The sequence below is a fragment of the Capra hircus genome, chromosome 6 (genome assembly GCF_001704415.2).
Source record: "Capra hircus breed San Clemente chromosome 6, ASM170441v1, whole genome shotgun sequence".
Taxonomy (NCBI): Eukaryota; Metazoa; Chordata; class Mammalia; order Artiodactyla; family Bovidae; genus Capra; species Capra hircus.
This window is the reverse complement of record NC_030813.1, coordinates 29,828,143-29,853,509: the sequence shown is the minus strand read 5'-3', so window position 1 is coordinate 29,853,509 and position 25,367 is coordinate 29,828,143. Positions and strand designations below refer to the sequence as shown.

The 25,367-nt window shown below is 38.4% G+C and overlaps 1 protein-coding gene across 3 annotated transcripts in view; it reads right to left on the bottom strand.

Moving 5' to 3' along the window:
* Positions 1-25,367, bottom strand: part of UNC5C (unc-5 netrin receptor C) — a 419,967-nt gene that overhangs the window by 31,698 nt on the left and 362,902 nt on the right. The window contains exons 8-12 of one of the 3 annotated variants that reach the window (XM_005681406.3): positions 18,517-18,573; positions 16,325-16,516; positions 15,304-15,648; positions 12,401-12,488; positions 1,918-2,086 (exon numbers count right to left, since the gene is read on the bottom strand). In XM_005681406.3, the coding sequence (XP_005681463.1) occupies positions 1,918-2,086; positions 12,401-12,488; positions 15,304-15,648; positions 16,325-16,516; positions 18,517-18,573 (851 nt within the window). The remainder of the gene's footprint in view (positions 1-1,917; positions 2,087-12,400; positions 12,489-15,303; positions 15,649-16,324; positions 16,517-18,516; positions 18,574-25,367) is intronic. The other 2 variants (XM_018049297.1, XM_005681407.3) reach the window with 2 other exon arrangements.

Here is a 25,367-nt window from a genome sequence, read left to right as displayed (position 1 = left end):
TATTATTACTCAAATCCAGAAATACGGTATTATGGTAATAGGTGGAGAATCATGCCAACAAAGTAGGATCCCTTGAGATTAAGACTTTTATGTTTCTGAGATTAATCTTTTAAACTTAAATGGAACTGCAGTTAGACCTGGTCAAGTCCAGTCTTAACAGTAAGTATAGCCCCAGACTTTAATCCAGGTCCTCTTGCAAGGAGCGATGCTCAAGTGACCAAGGTGAGAGTACGTCCATAGAGAGGACATTCCAGATAATCCCAGGGACGCCCTGCTATGCTTCTATCTCTACAATTATTTTTTCCTAAAATAGTAGGAGTTGAGTCTTAATGTTATTTTTTTCCTATAATTTTCTTTCCCAAAAGAAAAATACTGTAAGTAATCACAAATACATACAACATGTGTCGTGTACTGTGCTTAGTTGCTCAGTCATGTCCAGCTCTTTGCAACCTTATGGACTGTAGCCCACCAGGCTCCTCTGTCCATGGGGATTCTCCCATGGCAAGAATACTGGAGTGGGTTGCCATGGCCTCCTCCAGAGGATCTTCCCAACCTAGGGGTCGAGCCAAGACCTTCCACATTGCAGGTGGATTCTTTACCATCTGAGCCACCAGGGTAGCCCACAAACAACATGCATATTGGATACTTCTCTTGTAAAGACTACACAAATCACTTATTTTAAAGATACTAGGTATAAAATTGGAGAAGACAATGGCACCCCACTCCAGTACTCTTGCCTGGAAAATCCCATGGACGGAGGAGCCTGGTAGGCTGCAGTCCATGGGGTCGCTAAGAGTCAGACACGACTGAGCAACTTCACTTTGACTTTTCACTTTCATGCATTGGAGAAGGAAATGGCAATCCACTCCAGTGTTCTTGGCTAGAGAATCCCAGGGACGGGGGAGCCTGGTGGGCTGCTGTCTATGGGGTCGCACAGAGTCGGACATGACTGAAGCGACTTAGTTGGACATGACTGAAGCAACTTAGCAGCAGTAGCAGCAGCAGCAGGTATAAAATCTTCATGGTAAATGTAACAAATCCTTTTGCACTTAATTTCAGGTTTAACTGCAGGGTTCTGATGGAAAGAGCAGGATCTGTTTAAGGCGCTGCCCTTAAGAAGTTCCAATGGCTGCAGCTACAGACAGCCAAGGTGCTACACATGGTCTTCATTGTATGGGAGCTTAGGATACACACTTCCTGCTTTCCCAGGTTAAATTCAGACCTATTTCCAGGACTTGCTGGCAAGTAAGTCCTAACATTTTCTGACCCAGGTGCAATGTTTCTCTACTTGACAATTAAAACACACACACACTAACACACACTCACACTGACACACACTCACACTGACACACACACTCTTCCCTGGTGACTCAGATGGTAACAAATCTGCCTGCAATGTGGCAGACCCAGGTTTAATCCGGTTGGGAAGATCTCCTGGAGAAGTGAATGGCCACCCACTCCAGTATACTTGCCTGGACAATTCCATGGACAGAGGGGTCTGGTCAGCTACAGTCTCTGGGATCACAAACAGTCAGACACAATTGAGTGACTAACACTTTCACTTTCATATCTATATATATACGCACTACATATATATATATTTCCCTTCCCAAGATAGTATGTATATTCAAAAGGGACTTATGTAAGACTCTTGAGTGCACTTTCCCTGTGAGTTAGCTAATGACTGGCCATCATTTTCTTTGTGCTTACCAGCCAGTAGATACAGCACTCAGGAGCCAGTGTCTGACTGTCTGTCTCCCCATCTCCCCTTCCCTCTCTCTTTCCCTTCCTCTCTCTCTCTCTCATTTTGAGTATAAGCTAAAATTCCACCCATGTTTTGCTTTAAAAATAAAAGCCTTCCCATGATCGCCTGTGCTTATCCGCATGAACTGCACCTTTACCCCCACAGAGGCTCACCTCCCACTGTCCCTGCGCTGCCTGGTTCTTGAGCTGTATCTTCCAGTCCTCGGTGCTGGGATCTGCACAGTGATGCATAGTGAGGATGACGGGGCGGGTCAGCAGGGCTCCTGGAGGCCCACAGCTCACCACAGGGGTCAAGAGAGTCTGAGAGTCCTCCATGGGCGGCCTGGGAGGGGAGCAGAGATCGCATGGTGACAGTTCTCTAGTATTTAGGTACTATGTACTCACTGAGATTTCAGATCTCCAGTTGCACAAATAGTTTCCTCTTGGAGGTTTTACTTTTGGAGGGTGGATGGTGGGTTGAGGCAGAATTAAGTAGGAAGACATGCATTTCATACCAAGGCTTTGATCTTGTAAGACTTGAGGTCTTTCTGATAATAGTGACTCTGCCTGCATCTCTTTGATCCTTTCCTTCAGACACAGGTCTGCCTTTGGTAATTTCCTCTAAATTCATGTACAGATACTTTCAGGATGGAATGAGATGGAACAGAGTCCTTATGAAGTTACATAAGCATTTTTTTTTCTGATAATACCTGCCAGTGGTTTCATAGAGTTTTAGATACTTTTGTGTTTTTATGACCTAACTTGAAAAACACTTCAAAAAAATCACTTTAGAATAAGGATACCCTAGAGCTAAACTTCCCCCAAATGACTTTCAGAAATAATTCAGGCTAGTATACCAGATTCATTTTTTAAAATATGACCAAGGAATAACAAAGAACTGTATTTCTATAGCAATTTAAATGGATTTTCTCTACATGCATACTTCATACATGGTGGCTCAGTGGTATAGAATCCGCCTGTGATGCAGAAGACCCGGGTTCGATCCCTGGGTCAGGAAGATCCCCTGGAGAAGGAAATGGCAACCCATTCCAGAATTCTTTCCTGGATAATCCCATAGACAAAGAAGCCTGGCAGACTACAGTCCATGGGATTGCAAAGAGAAGGACACAACTGAGCCACTGAACAACAATAATAATTCATACTCTGAGAATTTGGGTAGAAATGAACTTCAAAAATCCAAATTCTTTATTTTAATTCTGTTTCTTTTTTTCTTTTTAAATTGCCTTATTCTTTCCCTAATAAGACTGTAATTAACAGGTAGTGAATAAATTAACTCAAGCTGTCAGTTGGTATGTGAGGACAGAGCTCCAAGGTGTTGAGTGGACTGCCCAAGCCTCACAACTAACAAGGGCTCGTGCTAAAACCAATGCCTTTGCTAAAACGACACTCAAAACTATGCTGTCAGAATAGCTTGACTTAAGAAATCCTGGGCTCATAGAATTTTAGAGGAGTAAGGACCCTCAGGGTCAACAAGCACAGAGCTTCTCTAACAGCATGGTGACATTTGGTTGGTAGTGAGGGGTCACCTCACCTATTCTTAACTCAGATTTACAAAAAATTCTTACTTGGAGTGAATACAATGTGCCTTCCTGACACATCTCTCCACATATTCTTGACCTGCTTTCTCTCCACTTTGACATTAAAGAGCCTCTCAAGCATTTAGAGATTTTTATATCTCTAAAAATCTTCTTCCAGACCAAACTTCCTCGATTTTTGCAACTTCAGCTAGAAAAGCATGGTCTCCATGTCTCTCTCCATAATTCCATCTTTCTTTTCAGAGAGATGTCTTTCAGCTTCATTGTCTTCACTAGAGCGAGGCATCGTGAAATGAATGGAAGACCGTCTCTCCTTGGTGTCCACACAAGAGTGGTTCCAAGGACTCCCCTGCAGACACCAAAATCCCTGGATGTTCAAGTTCCTTACATAAAAGGGCACAGTATTACATTAAATGGCATATAACCATTATATAGAAATTATATAACTACTACAAAATTTCTTTAACCATTTATAACCAAAATTATATAACAATTACATAAAATGATATATAACCTATGCGCACCCTCTCACATACTTTAAATCATCTCTAGATTGTTTATCATACCTAATACAATGTAAATATTATGTCAATAGTTACCAGTGTACTGAAAATTCAAGTTTTGCTTTTTGGAACTTCCTGGAAAAAATGTTGTTGTTTTTTTTTTCCCCCAAATATTATTGATCCAAAGTTGGCTGAATCTGTAGATACAGAACTCATGGATAGAGGGCTGACTGTACTTAAATGTACAGTATAGCAGACTACTGCTTTCTTTGTTTTGGAATGACAGTGGAGCCTGCTGGGCTATAGTCTATGGGGTCGCAAGAGTCAGACATGACTTGGAGACAAACTACCATCACCATGTAGCTATATTAATGCCTCACAAAATTGTTGCTTTAGATTATTCTCAATCAATTATTTATAAATATTATTTAGCAGACTTGAGTTAGATGGGAAGAGAGAGATAATATGGTTAAGCATGTCCTTTATAAAAGGAGGCAATGACACCCTAAGAAGGTTAAGTAATTTGTTAAAGCTGACCACTCTGTGTACTCTTAACATGAAAGGCTCTTAGGCTGTCTGTGGTTATAGCAATGGCTTCTGAACCTATACAGAGAAATTTATATTTAGCCATCTAATTTTACTTTAATTGTTTTAGGAAATTTTTCAGGTCATCTATTTCTTAATGCTATGTTTTTCCTCCATATATTGGCTACCTCTTCTCGTCTTTTATCTTCCATAAATTTGATATAACTGCCATTTATGTTCTCATTCCAGTCATTGATAACATTGTAATATAAAAACAGGGCAAAGACAGAGACCTTTTCAAGGACACTACTTGAAACCTCTCTCTAGTCTGACATCAATACTTTGAGTTACTTAGTTCAGTCAAATATAAACCCATTAAAAATGTACACTGTCCAGTTCATATCTATTTCATTCACATGGATATTACCAGGGTCATATCAAATTTCTTTACAAATCGCATCAGCCACTTGAACTGGAATTTCCTCTCGTCTTCATCTATGGTTAATATATTCAATACTATGTAACCTAGAAGTTAGCTTTTATCTGTGGCCTACCCTCACTTAACACTCAGTGAATGATAGTAGCCACTATTATTTCTTTTTAATGCTGTTGGAAGACTACTCTCCCTGAGTCTCTCATTTTCTGCATGGTCCCAGTTGTCTTTTCAAGACAACTGTGTAGCAATCACCTTTGACGATACAGTGCTTACCTTTGAAGCAAACGGTAGACATGTCCACTTCCCATTATAAAACACTCAGGCTCCCTAAACACAATGGTTTATTCCTGGAATGGAGCCACTGAATGTATAGATGTCGTCTGTCTTTACATCACCCTTTCAGAACTGAGGCTTGGGAAACTGGCGCAAAAATGGTAACACTGGATAGTGCTATTGCTGTGAGCACTTTGTCTGACTCAGGAGTCTTGTCTCATTTATCAGCATCTACAAAACTGTGGCAGCCACCTTGATGGGTCACAAGTAAGGTCAAATTTTAGACATTCCTAAGTTCTTAGTGATTATTATCATCAGGTCTAAGAACTCAGTTAAAACTTAACATATTTCCCCTTAACAAAACTTGGCTATTTGTGCTTCCGATTTTAAAATTTTACTAAAATCTCTCAACCTATGGCTTTCCTTTCCTCCTATTTAGAAAAAAAAAATAGTTAAAAGTTATCTCTTTTTAGCCTTTTAATATCATCTCCATTCTCACTGAATAACAAAAAAGTTTGATTAAATCTAAAGTTATCAGAGTACCTGGAAATATATTTGGAATTACAAGATAGGTGGCAGCTTGAGAACTCATTACTGTCCCCTTTAGTTTTCATTTCCTCTGAACCCACTCTGTCCTCCTTTGTTCCAGTCTCAAATTCATTCTCTTAGGATGTGAGTGACGTCTTGCTTTCACTGTGCCATAGTTGCTATTACACTTATCTTCCCTAAGCAGTAATCACATTGTTATTTAATTCTACTTTTCTTACTGGGGGGGGCGGGGGGAGGGGAGTCATGGCTGCATTTTCCTGAGCACTATGCTTACCTTTAGTTACAAGTATACCTTGAGAATGCACATTAAACTTTTAAGGAAGGAGACTAAAGTGAAATCCATTTCAAATGGTCCCTGCAGTAGAGTTGGGGATTGGAAACAGCTGTCTCTCAGTCTGCTGTTAGCAGCCGGTGCTTGAGGAGGAGGTGGAGGCGGAGGAGGAGGAGGGGTTCTTCTCATCGCTGAGTTGGAACAGAAGGGAGACCACTGCCTGCTGGGCTGGGACGCTGTCAGACCTGCAGTCCCCTGGCATGCAATATTGATGGGCACCATTCTTGGAGGAGGGATAGCAAGGGAAGGAAGGGGCAGTAGGTGTCAAAAGAATTTATTAACCCAGTGAGATGCAAGAATGTAATGAATAGGGAAGTGGTGATGTGGAATTCATAACCAGGAATGAAAAACAAAGAAGAAATAATGATAAGAATCTTTGGGGGTTTTCAAGATGAAAGAAATAGCACTGAAATTGGAAACACTTCCAAGCATACATGGAGGAAGCCACTTAGGAAAGGTTAAGATTTAACTGTGTGAAACCAAAGGTCACAGCATTTAAATCCACATTCCCTTTATTTACATAAAGGGAGGATATTAAAATACATAAAATAGTAGAAAATAAATTTTTAAAAATCTGCTTTATGTTTTTGCAGAGAAGGGCTTTACTATGTCTCATGTGTTATCTAAGCTGTTTAAGCACACTTTCTATAAATATTAATTGCAGATGATATGGAAATGAACGTAAAGCAAAAATTAGCTACAGAAATAGTAATTAAGTAGAAATCCAGTTATTAACAATGATTAAATTTTAAAAACTTTTCAGAGTCCAAGATAAATGTTGGATGGGTTCTGAGCACCCTAGGACAAAGCCCTCAGATGGGAATTTTAGTTTCCTGTCAGGTTTTCTTATCCTTTGCTTGCTATTATCAGTGAGGAGAACTTATTTCTACACAGAAGAGCACAATTTACAAAACTCTTATAAAAGCTATTGCATTGGCTGCCCAAGGCACACCTGTAAGGTAGGCAGGATAAGTATTCATAGTACTTTTTCTTTCACCCAAAGAGGAAACTGAAATCTAAAGAAATTAACACATTTGCCTAAAGCCACAAAGCTAGTCATAGGTAAAACTGGGATCTGAACACAAATCATTGGTTTTCTTTCCCATCAGTGGTGTGTTCTGAGTTGCTTATCCAGATTTAGGACCTTGAGAAATTTCTATGAACTGTTTGCTAGAGCAAGCTGAAAATTGCTTCTTAAAAAAAAAAAAAAACAAACTTCCTCCCACCTACCTCTGTGTGGAGACGAGACGCCTTCTATGAACACACATCTTTTGTCAGGTCCCTCTGGATGACAGTTCCACCTTAGGCTCAGCTGCCTTTTAAAGCACACGGTTTCATGTATAGCTAACAACTTGAAATATTTGCACTTTAGGTATCTGACAAGGAATATCTAACTCACTTGCTATCAAAAGATCAATTGAGCAAAAGAAAATATTTATGGAAGCCACTCTGAAGGGCGTGCCCCCATTTCCCTAGATAGGCCAAAATCTGTCCCTGGATTAAGCCTGAACAGCTAAGTATTGTGCCCTAGATTGAACTGCTGAATCCTTGAGGAATTATTTTATTGAATTTATAACTGGGTTTTATACTATCTACTCGCATTGAGGGATACCAACAGAAGTAGCCCTGTGAAGCTTATCGCTATTGTTATATTTTAAAAATGTTGCTTGCTGTATGAAAAAAAAAATGTTTTCTTTATGAGGACCCAAAGGAGAAGTAACTGAGCTTCTTCCAGGCATCTTTTTTCCTTCTGGACACATGGATCTTATAACTTACCATGTTTCCCTCTTGAAAGCTTTGAAACAATAAGTTCATGACCTATTAACAAGAAATATGCTGGGAATTACATCAAATATTTTATATTCTAACTGCCCATCTGACTTTAATCTTTTCTATTTTTATTTTTTCCTTTTTTGTTTTTTTATCCACTTATTAAAAAAAATTTTTCCTTCCATTGAAAGATTGTTTGCATAAATCACCTTGAATCATTTCTTTAGAAGTAGGACTTCAATAAATAAACACTGTGAAGAACAGTCAGTGAATAAGATTTAAATATACCTGGATTCTACCCCCTGCCCACTCTACCTTCAGTCTCTTTAGAGCTGTTCCTTCAAACAAGAAATTTAGGACTACCTAAAAGAGAGTATCACTGAGTTTCACTGAGAAATAATAATGTCAAGTACTATTTTACAAAGTTCCAAACACCACATTAAAATAAATGAAAACGGTCTGCAATAGGATTACAAACATAATACATTTTGGCCCACTATCCTAATGTATTACTTTATTATTTATATTCAGTAAATATAAGGATAGTTTTAAGTGCCCCATCACTAACATGCTAAACTTCTGACTGGGATTTCGTCCTTAAAAAAAAAAAAAAAAAATCCTAAACGCCACAATGTCCTACAGTGGGCAGATCTGACAAATCCAATACCTTCTTGAATTGTCATTCTCTCTCTTTACACTTCCATTTTAGTAATACCTCTGTCAATCACAATTACTAAATTGACAGTAATACCACTGACAATTTAGTAATACCTCCTTTTGAAACTCTTTTTACCTTTGATTTTTTCCTGTTATAATTACAATCATTCATTCTTTCATTAAAAATATTCATTGATGAACAACTATATAGTAAGCTTCTTGCTAGATGCCAACTCTTGCTTACGTGCCTTATCCTTATCCTGCCTTATCCGTTTAGTTTTGCTCCTTCCACCCAAACCTTAAATAAGAATATTTCCAGGATTTCACTGGTAGTCCAGGGTTAAGAATGCACATTGCAATGAAAGGGACTCTGGTTGGGGAACTAAGATCCCACATGCCTTGGAGCCACAACTACTGAGCCCTAGCACTCTGAAGCCTGCACCACAACCAAGAGTCTGTCTGTAGACCACAGTGAAAGATCCTGCATGCCACCAACGAAGACCTGACATAGCCAAATAAATAAATATTAAAATGAATACTTCCCAAAGTTCTTTCCGCAGTCCTCTTTTTTCTGCCTCTGCACTTTTCCCCTGAAGAATCCATTCTGGCGACTGCCCACGTGCATCTCCAGCAAGAGCTGCAAGTCCCCTCTTACACAAACCACATGCAGAGAAATCAGAATTCGTCTTTTCTCTCCTTGAACCAGTTGCTGCTTTCGACCACCTCTTGTTGCTCTCACAATTTTCTCAGTGCCCAGGGCCTGAACCCTAAATATATTCTTTGTGTTCTGCAACTTTTGCCACACTTTTTAACCAGCTGTGAAACTTGTCCTGAAATACACTTTTCTTTCCATTCTCCAGACTCAGGCCTGACTGCTTCTCTAGCCCCCTCTCCCACATACTTTGATCACTGCCATGGGTCAACCAGGGCCCCAGCCTTTGGAGTAGTCTTTCTGTTCCCCCTGCTAGTTCATCCTGCACACGGTCACTGTCAATCTTTAAAAACACTGATATTCATGTAGCACTTGGCTGCTTAAAGATCTTCCATGGTTCCCCACCATTTACCAAAAAAAAATTTCTATTTACCTTTATTCTTGGAATGGCTAAATTGATTTTTTTTTGGCCTTTTGAGAAAACTCCTAGGCAAGTACACAATATGAAGAAAGCAAAAATTAATGTTCATATCTTCAGATTGTGTTTCAATAAGAAATGACAAAAGGCAAAATTTCAGTCTGAGTCAGACTCATTTTTTAAACTGCTACTGGAAGTAAAGTAAAAAGGTCCATGTTGATGCCGTTAATTGTGGGGAGTATATCCATGGGGCAGGGCAGGAAGAGGCTTTGCAATCTCTGCAGGGGTGTGTCCCATAGGAGAAGAGAAATCATGAGCACAGCCTTGCAGCTCAGATCCCTTTTGGTTGCAGAGAGCCTGTCCTGTGTCTGCAGCTCATTTAGCCTGCTCATCTGCCATCCCCTGCTTTTTCTTAGTGCATATTCCGTAATGATAAGGCCCTCTCTTGTCACATTCACTTGCCACATGCAATTAAATTCACACCTCCCTGTACACAGTTCACATCACCAGATGACCCACTGGAAGGTATCCAGCTGGAAAAACACCCAGTTTTGGATTCAATAAAGGCAATGAAAGAGAGGAAAGATGGAGCAAAGTAATCAGAAATTTCCTACACATGCCTTGAAGTCACATTCATGTCTTCTCTTGTCTCACAGCATTTCCTCTGAAAGAAGTTCTAAGATCATGTGAGCAATAAACAGACACTGTGTCCCAAAAGTCACTGTAGCAAGAGAGCAGAGGCTCTGTTTGTGCACTGGATGCTAAGGAGTGGGGATGGCATGTCAGCAGAAGAGCCTCATGAGGAGATAACCTGGGTATGAATTCTGCTGTCCCTCAGTTGTTAACTGTGAAACCCTGGCTATGAACCCTAGTTTTATCTGAAAATATGGAGCTCATCATAACTCACAGACAAATAGTGAGGAATAAATGAAGTGAGGAATACATGAAATTAAAAGTATGCTGCCTCTATGGTAGCTATATTTTATATTATTACTATACACTAAAACAACATTCTGGTCATTGTGACTTCACAAGAAAATCACATCTAGTTCACAACAAAAATGAGTGGAGGAGACTATCTCCTTTATTTGAGAGAGCTGTCTTCTTGTGTTTGTTCCCTGCTGCATGATCTCTGGTGTACATTTTCATTTGAGATCCTGAGGATCCTCTAGCTTCACTTTTATAAACAGAACTTCATTGAGGCACACCAAATTTAATAGAGCAATTCCCTCCGCACCCAACTTCAAGTGGTAGGCATAGTAAGAGGTGATTTATAGTTTCCTTTTCTTTAAAGTCAAAGGCAGAAGAACCTAAAGCAGAATTGTCTAGCTTTGTCAATTTCCTGCTTTCTTCCTCCTTCATCCAGAGTGTACAATTATCCTGGTCAGGGTGCTAACTAAATTGCAGGAAGAAAAATCATACAAGGCACCTGAGTGCCCATGTCTTTCAGCTTCAGCACACCCTGCGGCAGCCTCTTAAGGTTTGATCTTCAGCCATAGATTATGGTGATCACATGGAAAATAAAAGACCACAAACACTTTCTCAGAATAAAGCACAAGCCAATACTCATCTCTGTTTAAACCAAACATCCATGTTGGTGAAAGGCCTTCAGGGATGGGTATACTTAGTGTTAACCTTGATTCTGGACAAAAGAAAGAAAAAAACTAAAATATAAAGGGATCTCAGTTTGCTAATCTTCATTTCTCCTGCTGCGAAAGCAGGGCACTCTGAGGGACTGCGAATATTACTTTACATTGGGAATGGAAAAATGAATATTTGATGTGCACAAATACAAGGCTTTTAGTGATTTTCTGTTGCTCAAATTGAAGGCACATGAATAATGACCATGGATTTTTATTATTTTCTTGGACAGGCTCATGTTTGTGTAGGTGGAATTATATCACCTGAGGAAAACACTGTTCTGGGCCCTACAGGTTATAAATACCAAATCTTTACCCAAGAGCATAATAACAGAGCTTTTTGGCTACTGAAGACAACGACTAGAGAGAGAGGCTTTTCTGAGGATGACAGAGGGGAAGAGAAAAGACAGATATCTTATGATGACATGACTTAGCGACTGAACAACAATGAATGACAAGCTAGCTCTACATTTGGCATTCGCACTTTGCATCTAGAGCTCAGGGCAGTTGAGCCAATACCTTTCCCCCTTGGAAAAACAGTGATAATTACATGTAAGGATTGTCATTTCAACAACATCTCTTATTTTAAGATCTCGGTGCACTTCAGAAGCATTCATCAGTCAGGCCTCTAGAGTGCTATTTAACACATGCATTTTATGTGAGAACGAATCAAGAATGACCAGATACAATTTGTGAGAGGCCAAACTGAAAATTGAATTTAGGGCTTTGAAACTCCTTATTTTTACTCAAAATAACTTCATCTTTACAATGATGACATATTCAAAACACTCTAAGATTCAACCTAGTTTTAATCAACCCTAGATCCATTTAGCAAAGCCCAAGCATAGATTTTATAGGTGCTAAATATAAGAAGCACGTCAATAACACTTAAACACTACAAGAGTCCCCCAAAGAAGAAGAAAATGCTAGGCTGAAGTTGGGATGGCAGGTCAAGGATTAAGGGGTTGTCCAATTCTAAGTGACCTTTAAACCTAAAATGGCTACAGACTATATTCCTGAGCCAGGCCACATGAAGCTAATTTCTCTTTGTATCTCTTGCACAATTTACAGATCACACTTTCAGCCATCTTTTCAGCTAACATGGCCACTTGTCCACTTGGGGGAAAGATCTATGGCCTTCTGCCCATATTCAAGATGTGCGAAAGTGTCTGGAGCTCCAAAGAGAAAGAGAAGTAAAAACTGACCTTTTATGGGTCTAGTTGAAAAGGAAATGCCAGAAGCAGGGCAATCAAGACAAATGTATGTTGGGTTTACTCTGTCTAATATACAGTTCTCCTCCAAGTCAGACATTGATAAAGTCAAGTGCACCAGAAAAAGCATATTTACCTCATATTTTCTTTCCTGTGTACAGTCACATACATTTCGTAGACTCTCCCTTGGGGAATGGCCCCAGCAGGAATCAGCAAACTTACTCCTGAATAGCAAAAGAAAAAGCAGTCACATAAGACCTATGAATCAAAAGGAAACGTCACAGAATGCCTTTGAAGGAAGTGGAAAGGAAAGAGGAGATTTTGTGGCCACATCGCCATAAGCCTGCTGCTTTTTCTCTACAGACATGTAAATATTCATAGCCACCCGGCTTTCCTCCCTTATTGGCCTTATTTGTTACCACAGCTCCCTCTGAACTGTTATGGAATCACTTAAAGGAATGATGTCATTTTTTAAAAAAAACTCTTGCTTTATTTAAGGAATAGACAGATGGTTCCACTGGTGTTTTCCTTGTAAAATGAGGGGAAAACCAACAACTGCTCTTAAAATTTCAAACAGCTGTAATGATGCATCATTTCTAATTAAAAAAAAAAAAGTCCCCACAAGACTCAAAGTCAGGGAAATGCTAACCTCAACAATATCAAAAAACATTTATTTCTGAAGTATCTGGTTAGCATCACTGTTTTTCTGCAACAAATAATTGGTGAAGAACTTCTTTCATCATAGGTAACTCTAGAAAGTGAACAGCAACTGAACAATTGCTAGCTTTAGTCACAGCAGGTCAAGGAGGTTTTTACTTAGTTGTTAATTGGTGCATTTTGTCGGACTGGTGGGTTGAGCTCTGTTCTAAGTCAATTGTGCTGACAGTAATGGTTTGTAACTTTTGTTTGCAGCAAAATTACCTGGAGGTTTTGCTAAAGCACATTATGGGATCCTGCCCTCAGAGTTTCTGATTCAGAAGGTCTGCGGAAACTGTAGTTCCAACAAGTCTCAAGGTGATGCCAAAGCTGGTGGTCAGTGGACCACACTGTGGGAGCCACGGGCTTGCACCGCTGCAGCATTATCACAGACAGTAGTTCAAAGTGGGCAGCAACTTGAAGATACTTGGTTCCACAGTTCTATTCTAATAAATGCAATTAATTTCAACTCTATAAAAATTTTTATGGAACCTGACTGTGAGTAGAGTTCTTGATGGGTTGTGAACGCCAAGAAGTAAAAGACAGTGTTCTTGTCTTTGAGTAGCTTATTTAATTAGCAAGGAAATGGAATATGCCATATGAATACAGGACCATAAGGAAATTGCTTGAACGTATTGGCAAGTCTCAAGAGTAAAGGACAGAGTTAAAGAGGAATAGTTATTCAAAGCCCTTTGTATAGCTGGTTGCAACTGCTGAGGCATGACCTTCTGGAGAAGTGATGTGCGCCTTGTAGTGCTGCAGAAGTAGAATGTGAGGCTCACGTCAGGTGTCAGGATGGTTTGGCGAGCCACACAATGAAAGGAGGAAGACCACACATGAGGCACTCAAGCCTCGGTGTTTTTATTTTTTCCAATGGGAACAATCAAATGTACCTTTATTTTGTTAAGGGGATAAGACAGAATTATGGATGCAGTGTAACAAGAATAAGGCCTGAGACATATTAGATTACTGTTCAATAAAATAATGCATGTAGATCACCATTGCCCAGTACATATTTAAACATGCTGGCTCTCTCCTTTCTACTTAAGAAGCCTTTAAAATAATTCATATGTGGAAAAAGTGACAAGTGTAGAAATGGAAAGGAGAGGTATAATCCACTGGCTGTCGTGAAAAAAAAAACTGTCTTGGAAATAATACAATGTTTAAACAAGGAAAGAACAGTAGAGTATATTCTGATCTATTCATTTATAGACTATTAAAATATATTTAAAATCATGATTTTAAAAAGCATGCAATTGCATGAGAATGAGAAAGACTGGAATCAAAGCACTTTATGTAATGTGTGATCTCAGCTCTGTAAAATGTATTTTAGAAAAGTAAAAATGATATTCCATTAAATATTTCAATTTATTAAAATACATTTTTAAAAGGCATGGGGTGAAAAATTGCTAAGGTGTTGAAATGGGGGACTGAATGAGAGGAAGAATCAAAGACAAGTTCAACTGGTTCTCTATATTACTTGGCTCTATGGCTGTTTACACATTACATTCTCTTCTTATGTATGTATAGATCTTAGTTTAATCAAACTGTTTTTTTTCTGTATTAATAGACTACTCTATCTGGTCCAAAAGAGTGCCTGGACATGCACAGGGGAGTCCATTAACCCTCTCATAACTGATGGTTCCATATTGATTAACAAATACCAAACTTTAAGCAAACATTATGAGCCACTAACTTTAGTTCCCTATTTAAGAGCTTTATGGAGCTTATTCTCTACAAGCAGATAACTAAATGAACCAAAAACTGAATACTACTAAAAGGCACTACTTTAATCCTACCTTAAAAAGACACATGATGAAGCTATGTGGAGTGAACACCTTATAGACACCTTGACCCTGAAGACTGTGTAAAAAAGAATTAAAAATTGAAGGTTTGATGTCTAATATCGTGTCCTCTGATCATCTAACTTTGTATTCTGAAGTACTGCTTCCTGTAGGAAATTGGAACTGAACCAACTGATATGTTTCCTAATTAATTTGTCCTTTTAAAGTGTGATGACAACAGTGAAGGCTTTTGGCTTAATGCTGCCTCTGAAGGGCTATTAAAAAGAAGGGCAATGGCAGTCGTAAGTTATGCCTCGGCAGAAAGTTGTGAGTGCAATATTTCTAGAGGAAGTGTTTTCAGAGTTGGCTAGAGGAAGATAAACAGTTTCGCTGATCTTGACTGAAGTAATGTTTGCTTTACATTGAAAGTAACAATAGATTTGGATGAGATAGGATGCATTTAACTTTTCAGGCCTAATGAAAACAAATAATAAAGATCTTGGGACAAGAGTAGGTTTCCCAGATCCACCTCTGCAACATAAACCCCTTGAGGAATTACCTGCGTTGGGGATAACAAGGTGACCCCCAAGGGAGTTGAAGGTGCCAAACGCAGTGCAGGAGGGGTCCGTCTGCCGTGCTAGACTCTGATTCTTCAGGTTGAGGGCCTCATTCTCCAACAAGGATTGGGTCATCTGAGGGGACAGTTTTGATGCAAACTCAGAGAGGTCATCTTGGGGCGTGACAGCACCTGAGGTATTGTACACTTTGATCTTCAGGTTAGGCAGTGGATCCAGAATTGGAGAGTTGGTCATTGGGATTTTGTCTGAGACATCATGCAAGGCATAAACAGGTCCCCTGTACATGGCCGCGGCTGATGTGAGATCTGGGGGTACTGCCAGGAGATCTGAGTCAGAAAGAGAAAGGACGCCCATTTGCATTCTTCATTCAGACAACTTCTATTAGTCAGACTCTCCCTGACACTTTCTGAGCCAATAGCAAAGCAATTCAACAAATATTAGAGATGGACAGACACTAGGGTTCTACTGAAAATGGCAATTAGATAGCTGGAATCTGTTTAATTTTTGGCTATAAATAAATAGACAAGTTCATTCTATATTTTGCCTTGAAGATTACTCATTGTTTCTATGGTACTTAGCTAACTCAACAGACTGAATCTGCAGACACTTGTGATCCTCACTAGGTGACTAGGTAGTAGTCATCTATACGGGATTTGGGTTCCCCTGTAGACCACTGTATTCAGAGCAGTACAAGATAACTTGTGAACAGGAGAAAAAAGGGAACATAAGAAATCTATCAACCAATCTTTGTACTCTTCTCAAATGAAACTTTAAAAGTATGACAGAGAAACCTGTTACAAAAGGGAAAAAAAGAGATCTGTGCACCTTGTCAACTCTAATGAGTTATATGAAGGAAATTAACATAGTAATCAACAAAATAGATGAAAATCTTCGTCTCCATGGAGCTTATATTTCAGCTAACGTAGTTTCATTGATTTTGAAGACATATAGGGAGGCTGCAGGCATGCTTAAGTCCACATATGAAATGCAATGTCAACTGACCTTGTCTTGCTGCCTTGATGTTCACAGGCTGAAAGCCTCCATTGAGTGCAGAAGAGTCAATAATATCAGACTCAAAGTCACGATGATTCTTCCTATACACAAAGAGGGCCACGACTACAGAAATGGCCAGGCAAACTATCACAGCTATCACAATGCCGACATACAGAGCAACATCATCTGAATCAGGAGCAGCTAAAGGGGAAAAGGAGACATGGAATTTGGTGGTTAGAGAAAATTCTCACAGTACATATACGTATTGCTATAATTTTTTTCAGACAGTTATTGCCTTTTTTATAGGTTAATTTCAAATCTATTTCAAAAGCTATTTAAAACAACTGTGGCCTTTCAATGGAAAATTATCTTGCATTTTTTTTCCTTTCTCACTCTGCATCTATTCACTCACTAATCTATCTTAAATTGGGCAACATAACAGACCATTTACTATAAGGCATAAAAGGAAACTGGAGCTAAAACCATCCCAACCCATAGGAAAAAGAAAAAAACCCAAAACTTTATTACTAATTTCAGGTGGAGAAGTTTGGAAGGCAGCTTTAAATTCACTGATAGTTCTTTAAAAACAAACATAAACACTGTTAGAAACATCTGGCATTTACTGAATCTGTATATTTATTGCACCAGAATAGTTTTCGAAGTATCATTCCCAGTCACAAAATTACTTACCACAGCACTCTTCTCACTTTGCCCTAAATCACTGAAGGGGTGGGTGGGAACGATGGAAGGCAAGGCAAGGCAAACATTGGGAGCAAACATGCTGGGTTTGAAAGGTATACTTTCAGAAGACCCAGGTCTGGGGAGCAGAGGTTAATACTGATAACTCCAGGCTTTTGCTACAGATTCAGTATTACCTCTGAGCACACTGAGCTTCTCATGGGCTCTTCTCAGAGATTTACATGTGAGCCACTCATTACTGGAATAAAATATAGCTCTATGCTGTACTGAGTAAGATAAAGGCCTGGTTCAGTGATCAGAAAGGTCAGACTACGCCCAAAAGGCAATTAGGCATTCGATTAACATGGTGTGAGGTCAGCTGGGAGGTCTGTCTCTGGGTAGAGCAAGAAGAAAATTCCTATAAATGTTGTATGTTGCCTTAGTGGCATAGAACATGCTCTGATCCAATGGCAAATGGTGATAAAAGTTGATAATTCAACCAACAAAAAGTAAAGCTTTCCTGAATCCTTCAGACATCTTTAAGTCCCAATTATTTTTAGTTTTCTGTGACTCACAAAAATGACCAGCAAGATTAACCAAAACTGTCTGCTCACTGTGAAAGGTGATTAAACTGGTGCTTCAGATGGTCAAGAAAAATGTTTTTATGTTCAACTTTATACAAGGGCATTTTTATTTTGCAGGAAGAGAATTTTAAGGTTTGCAGGTCTCCTGGCCTCCTAAAGTCAAGGAACTACTCCTCTTTCCTAAGACTCACAGTCACATGGTTTATTATATGGAGAAATGACTTGTCTCACGCCATGTATCTGTAACACACTGATAGTAAAATAGCATTTCCTATGGGAAATCGGTCCATTGCTTTCAGGATTTTGTTTAAATGTACTATATGTGAAAGAACTTGTATTCTTTTTAAATAATTTTCTTTATCAAAGTTTCTAGACTCTCTGCTCAGCATCAATCAAGTTGATACTGGCCGATATATTTTCAGGAAACGAGTGATGTACCAAACCCTCATGGCACTGTGAGCAGTGCTTTCGGAGTGCTGATTTCATTTGCTGTTGGGTTCCATGTGAGGCCCTACAGCAGTGGTCTGAATTCTGGTCAGAATTCTGTATCTAAAACCTTAACGTTTTGCTTTACCAGGCTGTAATGACTTATTCAACATTCATGATCTCTAACTCAATGGATCTGCATTTTCTCAACTCTTTCCTTTTTAGCATTCGAAACTTGCCCTTTATTTAGATCCACATATTTCATGATATGTTTTGTCAGCTACTGGGACTTAAGCTTTGAATGTTAGACTGATAGATTTTAAAGCTGGCAGAGACTTGAAATGACCCTTTCTTCTTTTCAGCAGTGAAAATCTAATTTGTTTTTCATGTTGGAATATATTAGGCGCCGATTTCCTGTGTGCACATCTGTGATCCAAGGAAAGGTAAACTTGAACTGGGGGCAATAACATTAAATGATTATTCAGCAACATAAAAACCAAACATCAAACTTACAAGAAAATCCATATTCATTCTGGGTTCTCTGCTCAGTTGAAATAGGATAAATGAAACCTTGAAAAAGAAACAAAAAAATGAAACAAAAATGGGAACAAAATCAAATTAATGAGGGAAACAAAATGAGAAGCATGAAAAATGGTTTAATTAAAATAAAAGGAGAAGAAACCTGGGTCCTTTAAAATTCTGGTTCAGTACAGAACTATGATTTTGCATCTCCTGTCTGCTCTGGAGCCTCACTAAGAATTAATAAGGAGGCAGATTGAATTTCAGAGCAAAAACTGGTCTCGAGTCACTAACTTTGGAGTGCTTAAAGTCTTTCTTTTATTGAGCATAAACTCTAATGGATCTAATTTATTTCAGACATCAAGGGTCATTAGCATAAGGAAAATCTTTTTTCCTTATCCCTGCCATATGCCTTAATTCCCAGGACATATTCAGTAAGGCTCTAAACAGTTTTTTTTCTCTTTTATTTAATCATAACAGCTTGCTCTCAGTCTAATAGCACTAGAGAAGGCCTGTCGGCACTGGTCAAAGGTTAAATACCCATTCACTGAGAGGAGCAGACCAACTCTCTTCCTTCCATCTCAAGTGTACTTTTTGGACTTCCAGTTGTTGGGCCTCCATCTAACAGGAATCCAGTAGGTTTTGCCCAGGGGCTGAGCAGTTTGTCAATGCAATGGAAACTGGATGCTTTTTATTTGAAATCATTAAAAAATCAATAGAGCCTAGAGATTATACGGTTGTTTATTTTAGGGCTTCAGAGGAATAGTATAAATTGGGCAAAATAAAAACCTCATCCCAATAGTGAATGCAGAGATAAACAATAGCAGTTTTCCTTTTTTTTCTTTTTAGTGTAATCCAAGGCAGGAAACTGATGATAATGATAATATTGATGATGATAAACAATAGCAATAATGTGAAGTAGAAGATTGTGGGAAAATATTTCTTAAATGGGGAACATGAAACTTTTTGAAATGAAAATCTATGGAAAAGTTTAAAGTGTCACATAACTAACACCCACAGATTCCTAATATTTAATATTCTGCAACATGAATTAATCAAATAATACAGCATCATTTAAATTAATCAAATGAGGATGAATAAGAACCATGTGAATTAAACGTTCCTAGTAATACTCAAGGGCAAAAAAATGTAGAGAAACTGCAAGAATCACAATTAATTGGTTCAAAATTAAAGGTCTGTCTGTAATGCTTTAACACTGAAGGTAACTCTAAATTGTGCCTCATGCAGACCTTCTGTAGTTTGCAGAACACACAGTTCTTATAACCTATTTACTTATTTGGGTAAGTAATTCAGGAGAAACATGCAGTGCTACCTTAATGAAAGAGAGCTTTGCTGTAGCACAGACAGATTTGCTCTGAATTAATTTTTAATGCTTTATTTTAGAGCAATGATTGCAACCTCCTACTCAGTTTTATAAATATTATATTCCTTATTCCAGTTGTTGGAGTCCATGTATTAGGTTTGATTTTCATCTTTAAACACTCTGTCTGGTAATAACCTTTTTCCATTTGTATTCCGTGAACTCAATAAAAGGACATCTGGGACATATATGAGCACAGGAAAAAAGGTTATTTTTGAAACCCAAAGATTTAAGACAATATAATTTCACAGCTAGTACAGGAGACCAGATAAGTGATGTCACTGTTGTAGGAGATGATTTTAAGCTGGGTGATGTCAAAAGATTTTTCTTTTTTTGGCAGATGTGAGGGCCAGGAAAGAAGTATAAAATAGGATATTTGGGGATAGTTTGATGTTTACCCTGTAATTTTTGATAAGAACAGTGTGAGCCTACTGGAATAAGCAGAAGAGCTGTATCTTATAAAAAGCCTATCTCTTTGTGAGCTATAACGTGGTCTGAAAGTTCACCCTGTGAAGCAGCCCTAGGTTTTCCTCGGCTTTTACCTATTTCCCAACAGAATCCCTGTTGTTGACAGGTAGATCAAGGAATAATAAAAAGAAAATTGATAATTTCATTTTAGTTTCTACTTTCCCATGTTTAATTAGATCTGTGCCACTCAATATATACTTTTGTGCCTTATGACAATTTACCTCAGACTTACATTTCCAGGCACAGAACCGGAATCCCATTAATTCATTCAGTCACCTAACAAATACTCTTGACCCCGGTATATGCTGGGTTCTATTCTAGGCATTGAGGTACAGTGACAAACAAGATGAGAAAAGTCACTGCTCTCATTCTTGTTTAACAGAAAATAAACAAGTAAACAAAATAATCAAGATCATTTCAAATGCTGAAAAGTCCTCTTGGAAAATAAAGTAAAATGCAATGTGACTGGAGATAAAAGAAAGGCTAATTGAGGGAATTAGGGAAAAATTTTCTGCTGTAATAAAATGTACACTGAAGCTTGAACAACGAGAAAGAATTGGCCAGGTAAAGATCTGTGGAGAACATGGTCCATGAAGGAGGACAGCACATGCAAAAATCCTGACATAAAAAGGAAGTGGTCAGATGTCAGTGAGTGGAGAAAGGGAGGAGGGAGCCTCAGAGGGAAGAGCAGCAGCCAGGTCTTGTAGGCCTGATGGTCCACGAAGAGGTGCTTTGATTTTATTCAAAATGAAATGCAAATCCTGTCATCAAACCTAATCCTGAAAAGATCACTTTGGTTTCTCTATAGATTGCGGAGAGCAAAGGAAGAGAAGTGACAGGACTTTATGGATGGTTGCTATAAAATATGGCCTGGAAGATGTCTATCCATAGGTATATTGATATATTTAATGATGTACTTGCACTTGAGGTTGTTCTAAGATAAAAAATGTTAAAGTCTCACTATTAGCTCTTCCTCATAGTCCATAGAGACCAATCTAGCCAAACTGCTCTTTTCCTACATGGGAAATTTTAAAACAGCCAAGTAGTAAGTGTACTCATTAATGGTTCAACACCCTAACTTACTGTTATGGAAACACTGATAAAGAACTTTGAAAGGCAACTCTGCAAAACTTTTTCCATCCTTTTCAAAACACTTCAGCATCTACACAACTAAAACATCACTTAGGAAGCTGGGTATCAGAAAAGAAGGGGATTACTGTTTTATCCCCTAAACGAAAGGAACACCGAGTCACTTTCTAGAGTTTGTTTTTATACTTCTCCATCTGATCCGTCTCTCATGGAACAACAGGGAACATTTTCTTCAGCTAATGAGGTGATCCTGCTGAGAGCAGTCCTAGCAATAATGAAAAATCGCATCTCCGGCAGAACACAGCACAGAATAATTGTTTTCAGTGTCACTATCAACAGCCTGGTTTATAAGGTAGGGATTTCAGTTCACTTTCTTACTACTTGAAAGGCAAGTCAGTTGAAAAATCACCTCGGCTGTTGGCCAAAGCAGTGAAACTGAGTTTTATAGTCTCATGTACTTCAGCTGGAATCCTGGCCCTGTCAATTTCTTAACTATGAGAGCTTGGTCAAACTCCCTCATTCCTCTAAGCATCAGCTTCTCAATCTGTGAAAGGGACTATGAATATGCATTTCCGTGTAGTTGTGGAAAGGGTAAATGAGATTTATAAAGTGTTCATGTGTTGTGCAAGTGCATGAAGTTGCTTCAGTCATGTCTGACTCTTTGCGACCCTATGGACTGTAGCCTGCCAGGCTCCTCTATCCATGGGCGTCTCCAGACATGAATACTGGAATGAGTTGCCATGCCCTTCTCCAGGGGATCTTTCCAATCCAGGCTTTAGTAGCAAGTTTCAGAAACAAATTCCCAAGACCAGAGAGCAACTTGATGCTACAATGATTTTCTACTGGAAGCAGGGTTGAGGAGGTGTTTTTTGCTTGTCCTAGTGATTAGGCGGTTGTTTGTTGGCATTTAGTGGGCGAGGGCCAAGGGCACTGAATGTCCTGCAATGGGAGAAGCAGTCAAGTCATAGAAGAACTAACTGGACCAAAATGAACCTCCCTGACAACGCCTTTCAAAACCACCTCCCACGGACCGATGGAAGGAATACAGAGCAGCAGTGGGCTGCTCCTAAAAGGCTAGTGAAACGCTTCTTACGCTAGGAAGCTAGGTCGTAACTACTCACAACATTCATGTAAGAGAATATCTAGCTCACCTTTTTTTTCAGAGGAGGAAAATCAGTTCCCAACATGGGAAATGGTATTTCAAAGTGAAGGAAAGTTTCTGACAGGCAAATTGGGTTTCTGTCCTTCTGTGAGAAAAGCTGACAGCGTGCAAGTTTTGCACTGTTCAGTTTTGGGAGGCCCCGTTCACAGTCCTGTCAACTGAGGATCTGGATTGCTCATATAACAATGTTCTGGTGGATGGTGGCTAAATGACTTGAGGAAGGAATGACTTTTTCTAATTTTCACTAAGTCATCCTTCAGACTACAGATGGGATTTACCCATATTTTTCAGCTGATGTCCAACTGTTATATAATGAGAGCCCATGCACAAATGTCCTAAAAAGGCAAATGAACTTTCCTCAGTTTTATACAGCAGTGAGTAATATCCAGTTATCCTTAAGTACATGGCTCGTAACTGTGCAATAAGAAGCCCGAACATAGCCTATTTAGTGGGTTTATAGTTAGGAAATCTTCTGGGAACAACACCAGGAACTATAATACATAAATCTTCATTTCCCCAATCAACACTAACTGCACTGATATTTCTAGTCTTTTTAAATTTTCAAGAGATATGAATAACAGACAACAGTCAAAATGATCATGATTTTATGATTAAATTTTTAAAAGATAATACAAACTTTAAAGCAAAAAGTATTCTAATAGAAAAGTTATCAAGCAAATAAGCTGCTGTGAGAAATGTTAAAAGTTCTGAGCATCAATAGCCAGGTATATATTGCTGAGAACCAAGTCTATGCCCTTACTAACTTGCAAACCCCCAGGATGTTAGAGTGAAAATAGATCATTGATTTGAATTTCTTCTTCTAACCCCTTTGTACTCACAGACCCAGGAGTCAGAGCATAGACTGATGAAGGGACTTGTCTAACATCACAAAGTTGGTGAAACATTAAAGCCAGAGGCAGATTCCAAATCTTAGGCTACATACCTGTCATTTTTATATGTACTGTCTGATGAAAAGATTTAAATGAGGATAGACAAGGAAATCATAGAAAAGGGCTTGATATATTCATGGCTTAATTTGCAGTTCAGTTATTCAATGAAGTAATGCTAATTATTTAGGCTAGAAAATACTTCTCCATTTGAAATGTTATCACTGACAGTCATGAGAAAGTTAAAACAACAGAGATTTTCACCCTTAGAGAAAACAACATCCAAATAGTGTCTTTTGTTTAAAGTGTAGGATAAGCAAAGACATTCTCCAAATTTGGACATCTCTACTCTAAGGTAACTGGAGAGCTATGCTAGCATAATGCAGGTGTTAATGTATGATAATCACATTGTATTTGGCATAGAACCTACCATAAATGTAAATATTTAAAAGAGAAACAACATTGTTTCTCTCAAAAAATGATGCCAACATTTTTGATAACAGAAAAAAAGGAATAAACATAAAAAACTTGAGGAACACTTCACATAAGAAGAAAATCACATTTTAAAACAACAAAAGCTGACAACTTCTTGCTTTCTGTCTCCAAGAGACCATATGGAAAAAGGTTTATTTCAAAATTAGACAGATGTGGGTTTATATATTGTCTCTCACACTAACCTGTGGGCACTGGGTGGGCTGTTTCAATTTTATGCCTCAGTTTCTTCCTTTCCCAGTTAGAGCTATTATTAGGGGAATATCAGAATTTCTGTTTGTAAGATTATTTTCTGTACTTTTTGAGTTTTATTAAATTGAACACAGGTCAATTTTGCTTCAGTTTCACCACATCTAACATAGTAGATTGGATTTAGAAGCAACTAATGTCAGGGCCTTAGGTAGAAAGTGAATAAAATTATATCTGTAACTCCTTTAAACTAAACATATAGAAATATACACATATATGATACAATAATTTTTACATTCTCCAAAGTTTGTGAACCATTGAGCCAGATTTAAGGAAGGCATAAAAGGAAAGTATATATCAATAGATGTCTTGGAATTAACTGTTTCTTTAGTTATCAAGTTTGTTGCCAAAGGGAGACAGGTGGAGTTTTAAAGGAACACCTTTAAAGGCGTTCCTGCTTGCCTTCAAGGTTACTCATTATATTTCAGTATGGACCTTAATAAATATTTCATTTCAGTATGGACCTGCACTTACAACCTTAATAAACAGATTTTATGATATGGTTAGGATTAAATAATTATTGAGATATAGTTCACAGCTCACATGGGGAATAGTATATAAGTTATGAATATGACATAGCAATTCTAGTTTATAAAAGCATTGTGTTGTGTAAAAGTCCAAGTTTTTTAAATCATTAAGCTTTTGATCAGTTTTAGCAAATTTATCTATCTGAAGTACAACAGATCACTTCAGAAGATTTGTCCTCATTTTTACAATCCAAGCATTAGAAGAATCTCTGTCATTTTATGCTCTTCTCAATCTGGTTGCCTGGGTCTTTCTGCCAGTGACCTTACACTAAGCCAACACATCTGATTTCTCTCATTCCAATTTCATTTCTTCTGATGCAAATATTCTTATTAAAAACCTCAAGGACCATTCTAAATAAACATGTCCAGATTTTTTTTTTTTCCCTTTTAGGTTGGCTCTTATCTAGCCACCCCATCAAGACTGCACTAATGATGTCAAAGGTCAGGTCTGTCAAAGACACTCATGGTCATTTATTATAATTTACCACTCTTCTGAGGGTTTATTTATTGACAGGAGCTTAAGGAACTCCAAATAAATGAATATATAAATCCTAGGACATGACAACAAAAATTGAAAAGAACATTTGCTT